General features: G+C 49.6%; 1 protein-coding gene across 1 annotated transcript in view; it reads left to right on the top strand.

The window, feature by feature from the left end:
* Positions 1-10,396, top strand: part of ADAM19 (ADAM metallopeptidase domain 19) — a 32,543-nt gene that overhangs the window by 8,064 nt on the left and 14,083 nt on the right. The window contains exons 3-7 of the mRNA XM_009893425.1: positions 4,736-4,814; positions 5,846-5,922; positions 7,590-7,782; positions 8,255-8,329; positions 9,743-9,805. Coding sequence (XP_009891727.1) covers positions 4,736-4,814; positions 5,846-5,922; positions 7,590-7,782; positions 8,255-8,329; positions 9,743-9,805 — 487 coding nt within the window. The remainder of the gene's footprint in view (positions 1-4,735; positions 4,815-5,845; positions 5,923-7,589; positions 7,783-8,254; positions 8,330-9,742; positions 9,806-10,396) is intronic.

Raw genomic sequence — 10,396 nt, 5'->3', positions numbered from 1 at the left:
AGCAGGCTTCACTTTTCTTGGTCCCACGGCTGAAAAATTAAGAATCAGTGTTTCTTGTGAGAGCTCCATGGACCATTTAGCTTTTGGGGTTTGGGAGGAAATAAAAAATGTCTGTCTCTTAGATGCTCAGGGGTGTTTTTAAATTGGCAGCTGTTCATACAGACTGGCCCCTTTGTAAAATGAACCCAAATAAAGTTGCTCATGGGACCAAATGATACAAAATCCTTCTTGCTTCAATTAGCAAGAGCACCAGTGTGCCATCGGGGCCCTCCCGGTGCCCACGGGTGATCTCTGGCTGGTGGAGCTGAGAACGCTCACAGTGGTCTCCTGGGATGGGGGGCGTTGAGCCCCTCGGAGGCTTGTGCTACCAAGTGATCTCTCACAGGCGAGAGAAAACTGCTCCCATTTATCAGTAAAATAGGGGTGAAGTTCTCCAGAGCAGCTGGGAGATGTGCACTCCCTCCAGTGAATGCGGTCATGCAAGAAAGGCCCCAGCTTTCCCTCTGCTGTTTTGGGGAGCGTTTGGGTGTGCCGTGCAGCCCTTTTCCCCCAGCTGCTCCTCTGCAGTGGCCGGATGAGCTGGAGGCCACACTTTTGCACTGTCCCCGAGTGCCACGGGGGAAGCTGCCCGCTGAGAAAGCTGGGGTTTGTCCCATGCCCTCAGCCTGTCTCTCCAGTTGAATACCATTGGCTCACATGCGAAGTATGTGACCTCCCTGGCACGGTGTCTTGATGTGGCCGAGCAGAGCCCTGCGATGTCAGCTCCGCGTGGCGGGGCCCTTCCAGGGAGCAGCACAGCGGCGTGGGGTGGAGGGCTTTGTTTCAAACAATGATATCATTGACAGGCTGGAGCGGGACCAAGATCACTCCACGTCGGTCAACCAGCAGAAACAGTCTCAAGCCATCTGTACATTATGGCACCGAGCCACTCTTCCTTCGTTTGGCTTCCTCGCTTGTGTTTAACCCGGCTCCCAAGGCTTTCTGGGGAACAAGTCCTGCCAAGAGCAGGCTATTCCACCCTGAGCTGGATGCTGAACCAGATCTTGGGGAATGACTGATCTTGCCGAAAGCTGGTCACTGTTAGAAAGGTGTGAGGGCTTCTCTAGAACATTTTGAGCGCTCGTGTGTAGCTTACCCTGGCCTCACACAGCCCCACGCGGCTGCAGTGTGATCGAGGTTCAGCGAAGGAGAGCACTCCTGTCCAAAACCAGCTTTTCCTCTTTCATCAGTCTTTTGTGCTGATAACTCCTCTAATGATGGACTCCATGCTGCCTTTTAGGAAGATGATGTGTGCTAGCGATCTGCCAGCTGCCTGACTGAATCTCAGAAGCCTTTAAGTGATGTTGTTTTGCATCCAAATTTTTGCAGCTTCATCTCGAGCTGCTGGAGAAATATATACTGAGGTGATATCTATCACTAAGGCATGTAATGTAACAAAGAAGAAAGGATCAAATCATGCTCTTTTTTCCAGGTTTTCCTTCTCCAGCAAGGAGGTGAGCTCTGTGTTCCTCTAGAAACAGTGAATCCGGTCCATCAGCACTTTGCAGGGTGAGCTCCCCTGGAATCAGCCATTCAGCCCAGCAGTGATGCTGTCCTGAAATGATGGCAGACAAAGGCCACTGCTAATGTTTGGGGGTACTTGTGTCTCACTAATCTCTCCTGTCTGGTACATATGGAGAAAAGAGACAAGACTGGCTGATAACCCTGGTGCACACTGAGATGGAAAGAAGGCTTCTTTTCTATTTATTTACAATTTGGTGCAAAGCTTGATGTTCGCTGAGGAAGTGAACTGGGCTGGGTGTGAACTTTCTCAGGTTCAAAGTGAGATAGCACCGCAAGGGTGTTGCAAGACGTCCTGTTGTTTTTCCTCTTTCCTCACTGTTCTCCCCACCGCACGCACCCGTGCGATGCTCTGTGACTGCCCTCCTCCGCCGTGCTGCAAGAGCCCCGGGGCTCCACGGTGTTCAGGCAGGGAAAGGCCTTCAAAACACGACTGTTTCAGCTCAGAGAAAGAAGCTGGACTTCCCATAGGGAGCCTGCGATGTAGGATAGGAGTCAACTGATGGAGAGACACTGGGAAGTTATAACATGGCGCTGCTCAGCCAGATGATGCATGCTTTGAGCTCAGCAGCTGCATAAGTACCCCTAAAAATTGAGGCGGACTTCTCAGCTCCTTAATCCACCCTAGAAAGGGACAGAGCCCGAGTCAGCAGGTGGGAAGAGCTGTGCGCACACCGTGTGTTGTGTGGCATCATCCTGTGCCCTGAAACCTGGTGTGCCGGGCTCTGGTTCTCAGCGTGGCCCGGGTTGGCACCGGGGCTGGGCAGGAGCACAGCCCTGAGGGGTTTTATGGTAGATGCTGGAGGAGAGATAAAATAGCTATTCATAGTGAACGCTTTCCAAGAATAAAGGGGCAGGAAGAAAACATAAGCGTGCTTGTTTGGGAATGAAACGAGCAGGCTGTGCAAGGCTCAGCTACTGGAAATCCACGGGCTGGTGTCTAATTCTGGATTTAGTAGCACTGGGCAGTTGCACACTGGTTTAGTGTCTGCTCTGGAGATGACAGTCTCTAACACAGACCAGATACCTGCCAGAGCACATTGTTCAAGGCAATTTCCTGCGAGTTAATGCAATCTGTTGATTAAACATTTGTTTCTTGCCGCCTCATGCTGAGCAAGCGGCTGCAGTCAGGGAGACGAAGGGAGTTACGTTCTGTGGGATGGTGCTTCTGTGCTTATCTTCAGTTTACAGACCCGAGATAGCTGAGCGCAGCAATCTCGCCTTCTGATCACCGATGGGATCGAGCGATGAGAATTAACACATCAGAAAGAAGCAAAATGAGTTTTCCTGAGCTACAGTCAACTTTGAGAGTGGAGATAAAAACTGTTGTAATCCCGACATCAAATGCTTTCAAATACAACAGTGGCATATGGTTTTGTCTGACACTAAGTTCAGGTGTCTGAGCCTTTGGATGACGGATGGGGGAAGCACTTTCAAACACTCTGATAAAAGGTTGCTTTTCCTGTTGCTCTGGCCTAATTTAATTAGATATCACAAGCACCCGATCCCTTATTCAAACAGAGACTTTCAAGGTAGATTGGGCCTGCCTGCCACACACCAAAACCCAAGACAGATGGAAAAGTCTTTGGTTTTGTTTCTGATACAGCTTTTTTCATCCAGCCTAAAGAAATCAAGCAAAGTAAAGAAGAAGACTTTATTTCTTGCTTTCTTGCAGGTCATAGTTGCATGAAATGCATTAAACGGGGATGCAGAAGGACTAAATTGCAGCTGCAGCGTTGCTGGCATCGCGCTGCCCAGGATGCACGTGGCATCCTTGTGGCGTGGCGAGTGTGGCACTTTGGTGGCCTGACAGCACCACGGGACTGCTGTAGAAGTGCATTTTGTACATGGGGCATGTTCTGTGATCCTTCTCCAAATTTTTGGAAGTGAGGCCATTGTTTTAAAAAACTGTTTTAAACCTACATTTTACTGCTGAGATGGACACAGGATATGACCTTCTTGGTTTGGCCAAGGTTTTGACTTGCTGTACTTTTTTACATCACTGTTTAGCAAACGCAGATGTTTAAAAAGAAGGGGAAGGCTGTTTCCTCTGGAACCAAACCAAAATGCTTACTATGCAGTGCACAGGAGTGCCTTTTATAGTCTTTTGGTCTGATTCTGGGCTGAAGACAGGGAGAATATTGTCTATATGAGGATTACAGGAACAAATTCAGATTGGGGAATCGGCATTTTTGTAGGACAAAGATGTGACTTGGCTTCTGGGCAGAAGTTGAAATGCAGATGCAGATTGGTTTATAATTGTACTCAGATTTGGGCACTGGAGAGAGTCTGGGTTTGAGCTGAGAACTCACACGAGTGCCCAGATGTGTCCTGAACTGGCCTGTGGTGGGCTTGGTACGCTGGGCTTGGTGCACTGAATGTCACCTCAGTATATCTGGGGCATAACTGCGCAGTAATAAAGGAGACTGCATAGAGACTTGTACCCATGGAGGGATGATGACGATGCTGCGTTTCTGGGGTTTCTAAAGTCCTCACGTGAAAACTGAGTTGTTCACTTGCAGCTGTTGGAACTGGATCTCAGCGCCTAATCAAACTCAGTAACAGGCTCCCCTTTATTGTTTTAATTTAATAAATGGCTTGAAAAAGCATTTAGGAAGATGGCTTGCTGCACCCTTTCAGAAATGGATGTGCTCCACGAGAAGCGCTTAGCTCCGGCCAGGGCAGCAGATGGAAGCATAGGTGACCTTGCCACATCCATCTACCTTCTGACCCTCTGCCATCACAGCGCGCTCTGCACAGGGAAGCACAGCCTGCGGCGCCGGTCCTGCAGCGGCTCCGATGGCTCCTCTGCCACCAGGAAGCCATTAGCTGCTGCTTCCCTGGGGACATCGTGTTAACAAGCACCTCACAGGTGGAAAGTGCTGGTCCAGAGCAGGGTGGAGAGATACAGCACAGCTCTGGGCTGGTGTCCCCCCGGTACCTGTCTCCTGTCTGCCCTCCCTGTGCATTGCAGTTGGTTTTGCGCTGCAGGTAGCAAACAGCGACCACCCCGAGTCCATAACAGTGGTTTACAGCAACAGGAATATTTACACAGACTTCAGAAAGAGTGGAATCTAGCATATTTTCTAGCACACCTTGGAAGCAGAAATCCAGGTCTAAAGAATGGTCTTACTGTCTTTTTTTTTTTTCCCCCTTTCTTCCCCCCCATCTGCAGAAACCTCTTTGCCCCCGGCTACACTGAGACTCATTACAGCCACACTGGACAACCCCAGACCACCTCTCTGGCCCACACGGTGAGTGCAGAGACCGCTTTCCCTCCTGCAGCGTGCAGGGGAGACCGGGCAGGGGGCCCAGAAAAGTGGGTGACTTTCTTTCTTCAGAGCCTTTCTTCAACGCCATGGCTCTGCTTTAACCTGAAGGGGAGGGCAGTCCGCCTCTCTGCCCTGGGGGGTTCCAGCAAGAAAGCCTCTCTGTCCCCCAGCAATGGTAACAACGTCTTACTGTCTTGCCCGAGTTCTCATACTAGAGCCCAGGTCAGCCTCCAGCATCTCTCCCCTCTCTCTGGGTGCTGGGGAATCAATCATTTCTCCTGCTGCTCAACATCTCGCTTTTAGTTTTGCCACCAAGTATTCCATGCTGGGGACGTTCCCAGCCTTTGGGGAAACCAGCCCCGTTCAGTAAAAATCCTATGAATTACTGATCTCACGCAGGCCTTGGCTGACTCTCTGCTGCAGTGGCACAAAGATGTGCATTGGTTGCGATGCAAAAATAAGAGATAAAAAATCCCATGAGGTCATCTTTACTGATGCTGCCCCGAGGCGAGGGGAAGGGATATGATGAATATGTTGGCGTTGCTGCCCCAAAGCCTCCTTGTCACTGCCAGAGGCTGCCTTTGTCTTGCTGAGAGCCCCCAGACGGGGACTTCCCTGCTGCCCATGGCGTCACCCTCTCTGGGGCTGAAGGCACGTCCTCTGGGGCCTGACCCAGGGCCGGCTGCCATCGATAGGCAGCTCCCGTTACGGGCAGAAGGCTTTGGGTCGGCCTTAATGCTGCCGCCATCTCAGTTGCTTCCTTGGGGATTCAAAGCTTTTAATTTCTACTGGCAACAAGGAGCTGTTTGATGCACAGGCCACGCACGGCGGCTGAAAGGCCAAATTTCGAGGCACTGACAGAGATTTAGTTGTGATAGTCAACTGCCAAATGCAGTGCAAAGAGAACAGTTACTGGAGTATCTGCGGTACTCGCGTGGGACTCAGCGATGCCTAAGTATAGCACACATCCATCCCAAACTGCATTGCCAACCCTGCTGCCCTCTGCCTTACAGGACCACTGCTTTTACCACGGGGTCGTGTGGGGCCGGGAGGGCTCCAGCGTCGCGCTCAGCACGTGCCGAGGGCTGCGGTAAGTGCCTGGTGATGCCGGAGCTGTGGGAACTCCTCTGTCTGGGCTCCTCAGCGTGCTGCCAAGCCAGCTCTGCTCCCCAGCAGCCTAGTTGCTGTATTTCTTTCTGGGCATACAGACCTGTTCTCAAATGCCTCTTCACCAACGGTTCTGGGCATAAAAGAGAGCGTATTGGGGGAAATGCAGAAATTTGGGTATTGTTAGTAACCGTGACCTCCTAGCCAGCTCCTAGACTCCTTCCCATTTTGTGCTGGCAACGTGGACTTGTGCAATAAGTGAGTTTAACTCAAAGAGCTCACCAGAGCACAAGACTCTCTTGTTGGTGATGTGGGGCTGTGTCCCTTACAGAGACAGGGGCAGGACTCGTCACGTACCAGCCCGGTACACTACACTAACGCAGAAACCAGCTCCTTCTCCCGGCCTCTCACAATTGGCAAGTTTTTGTCTGCATTTTGGGGCAAAGTCTTCAAGTCTGAACTTCCTCCTGGGTTGTCAGCCCAGCGCTCTGCTTTCTCCCTGGGTGGTGCTGGAGTTGTGTGTGTTGTGCATTTAAAAACCTTCACTTTGGTGGTAATGGGGTCTTTGGCAGGAAAAGACGGTCTGTATCCTCAGCGGGAGTAAATGAAATGGCTCGTTGCGACCAAGGAGCTGCATTCATTTACACCAGCTCAGAGTTTGTTTCCAAAGCACCACATGGGCTTTATTGATATTAGTGGTCATCCTCTCTGCAGCACCGATTGGAAGCTGTGCTGATGGGACCCGCTCCAGCCAGGAAACAGCCTGTGCCAAAGCAAACCTGGGACGTCTTAAGCGAATGCAGCACAGGCCAGAATGCCCAGTGAGATAAACAGGACAGTGCAGCCACCTGTGGCTTGCAATAAATAATCCAAAAGCAAAAGCAGTCGCAGGCGTGCCCTGCTTCTGTCAGCCTGCATTTCCCTCGCCTCTGCCTTCTGAGTGGCAGAGGAGGTAGAGGTGTCTCAGCGTGCACATGCGGTAGCAGTCCTGCACCCCTGAGCTGTCAGCTGTGTGCTGGCAACTCCTTGATAGCATTTTTTAATTGCCAGGGAGGCACAGGAGCTGAGTGCACACGTCTCTTTTCACTCCAAGCTTTCGCAGGGCGGCGTGCTGCCCATCACGCCACACATCTTCCAGTGGGCATCAAACACAGGAGAGCTGGAAATCTCCTGGTGGTAACTCATTGAGAAAACCAGAACCGTATGGCCACGTGCACAGCCCAGAGAGAACTCTTTTTTTCTTTTTTTTTTCTTTTTTTTTTTTCCTGTTGACAAACAAAGTCATCACATTTTTAGGTTAGTTCTGTTAAAGACGAATTTCTTTAATCTGTAGAAAAACTTCCACTGCTCCTAAAGGAAAAGCTGTACTTTAAAAAATCGGTACTTCTTAGGTTAGCGCTGTTGCAGCACATGCTCAAATAGCCCCTTAATTGAATGTCTGGGGCCCACTGAATAGATTTTAATATACGCAAGCTCAGGGATTCCCCGCTCTGAACTCAAAATATCCCCATCATTTTTATTAATGAACTGAATGGCTGTTAAGGATAAGTGCCTTACCAGGGTCAGGTGGGAACTCAGCCGCAGAAGGATTTGTCTCCAGTTGCTGCGATAGCAATTAACTTTCCCTCTTACTGCTTCCCGTTTCAACAGAGGACTTATCGTATTGAGCAGCAATTCCAGCTATATCTTGGAGCCAGTTCCTGACAGCCCAAACCAGCACTTGATCTACAGGTTGGACAACCTGAGGTTGCAGAGAGGAGCCTGTGGCTACCAGGGCACTGGGAATGCAGCCGAAGACTGGCTCAGGGACTTCACAACTGGGATGAAACCACCTCACCAGAGGGTGAGCAGGGGTCAAACCAGGTCCCACGCATGATGCTCTGAATTTCCCACCTGTCCCAAGCCCGAGGAGCCTGCTGTGCTCTGGAAGCATAGCTCGGAAAGTGAAATGAGGGAGAATACTTAAGAGGGCTTGTAGCAAGTTGGTTGCCAAATAGTGGCTCCAGAAGGGAAATAAATTAGTGTTGGGGACCATTGTGTAGCATGAAGAATCTGGGCTCTAGCTGTTCCTGCATGGATTTGTGCATCAGATACCAACAGGTGGGCTGAGGACAGACACACGGGCACTTGCTGTAGCTGAACTGACCCGTGTTAGCTGGTTGCTATAAGGCAGTCACATCTGGAGGTCCCTGTGTGTGATGGGGTGGGGTAAACAGCCATTGAAAAACAAACTGGGAAAAATGTCCTGTACGTGTGCTTTGTGAAGAGTTTCTTGGGGGATAGTGGGGAAATAACCTGTGTCGCGGCTGCTGCAGGTGAAACGGGAGACTCTGCAGGCTACGAAGTATGTGGAACTTCTGCTTGTGGCTGATTATGCAGAGGTAAGAAAAGTGATCATGTTTACACCAACTGAGTACTGGGCCCAGAGTGAACGTCCCACCCTCAGCATCTCTTGGGGTGAAGAAGACCACTGGAGCTGGACAGGTTTCCTCTTCCCATCCTGATGGTCCTACCCCCACCAGCAGACAGGGAGAGCTCTGTCTTGGTCACTTTTGTCCGAGCAGCCATGACTCTTCTGCTGCCACTGTCAGTAACTCTTGGCCAGGGGAGAGATGCAGGTTGTGATTTGGTTGAAGGACTGGGGCTGGGGATCAGTTCTTGCCTCCCAAGGTACCAGTGGTCGGCCCTGGTTCTCGATGGGAGAGACTGCCTTCAGCCTAGGGTGACTTGGGGGTTTCCAGGAACGACGTGCTTGTAAGTCTGCAGTACACTTAATCTCTAGAGAAGATAACCATGATTATCCTCTGCTCTAAGCCAGTAGAAGATATATAAATAGACATTTTCAAGGGACTAGATCGTAGCATAGGACTGGAAGAGACCCAGTGAAGCCAGCAGTCCCTGCCCCATCCCCAGCCTGGACAGCACGCCAGACATACTTACTGACAGTGCAAACTGCGCAGTGTTTTGCTGATCATCTAATCTCCAGCACAGACGGGAATCAGGCTGGTCCTATTCATTATTTACAACTTGAAACTCCAATAGTGAAAGCCACGTAGTGCTCCGGGCTATGATTTATTCTGAACAAAACTAAAGAGGCAGAACCTATTTCAGCCTTCTCTAATAGGCAGCGGGATACCAGGGAAACTATGAGAAAACACATTATACCCGGGAACTGCCATATGTTTTCACCATTTCATTAGACAAGCTGTGGTAGACACCCTTGCAGTATCATTGTAAACTGCCTTTATTGCGTTTACTGTCTTGCTCGCTAGAAGAAAAGTCCCAGGTTTTGTCATCTGTTAAACAAAAATCTAAACATTTTGCAACTTCAATTCCTTGAATAAAAGTTTGCTAAAATTAACTCATTAGTTGTGAGGTGGTTTAAATAAGCAAATTTGTTGGATGAGTGAGATGCATCCCCCATTCGCTGGATGAGTGAGATGGGATGAGCACTGTGGCAGTCTTCGCCTCAGACATGAAGTCGTGTTACCATAGATTTTACCTGGCAAATATTTCAGTTCTTCGTCAGCCCCTGGCTCTGGGGGCTCTGATAAGTTTGGGTTGCTCCACTGAGTTACTACCACCCCTTGAGTGACATCACTGTAGTGGGATGCCAGGAATGAATTCTGAATATACGTGTATGGGTGGGCTTACAGTCAGATGTACAGTGAAAAAAGGCTTTTGGGCTTCACCTGGTAATTACTTGCTTATTCCCAGAGTAACGTGACTTGTTTTAACACATTTCAGCTCTTCCTAGTTGCCTTCCTGCTGTCTGACATGTTCATTCTGTTCAGTTTCAGAAGCATCACTTCAACATTGAAGCAACAAGGCTTAAACTAGTGGAGGCTGCTAATTACGTAGATAAGGTGAGATCGGGTGTGCGTGAACTGAGGAAAGCAAAGTCCAAATCATGAATTATGAGAATTAATTGTGACAGAAGAAGACTGTCTTCTTGAGAGAGAGAATAATGTTTCAACAGTCCTCCCCAGTGACTCGGGGAGTGGTGAGCATCTGACAAACAATTCTGTTGTTGGATGTCAGGGGCAGGGGTGGGAGAACCTCCATTCCTTACCTTGGAGCCAGCATGAGCATCTCTGTGTTTTAATACATCTCTGTATTAACTGTGTTACCTAAATACTGCTTTTTGACAAGGGACTAAGGTATTCACTTCAAATTGTAGAAATCTTGGCCAGTAGAGGTGGAAGAAGCCTTCAGAGGTCATCCTTGCAGTGGTACCTGCTGCTGCTGAAGTAAATGTCACACCTTTTCAGATCCACTCCCTTCACACTCCCCTTGTCCCCTTAAACTCCTTCTACCGCTCCCTTCACCCCCCAGTCCATGAAGACTTGTCCTGTTTGTACTTGACGTGAGCAGCAGATTATTTCCTTCTTCTTCTCAGGAATTTTGACATATCTAAAGATAAGCATGATGTCAGTCTCCAGTCTTTGTTTCTCTAG

The sequence above is a fragment of the Charadrius vociferus genome, unplaced genomic scaffold, assembly GCF_000708025.1.
Source record: "Charadrius vociferus isolate BGI_N301 unplaced genomic scaffold, ASM70802v2 scaffold1041, whole genome shotgun sequence".
Classification (NCBI taxonomy): Eukaryota; Metazoa; Chordata; class Aves; order Charadriiformes; family Charadriidae; genus Charadrius; species Charadrius vociferus.
This window is presented reverse-complemented; position numbering and strand designations above follow the sequence as displayed.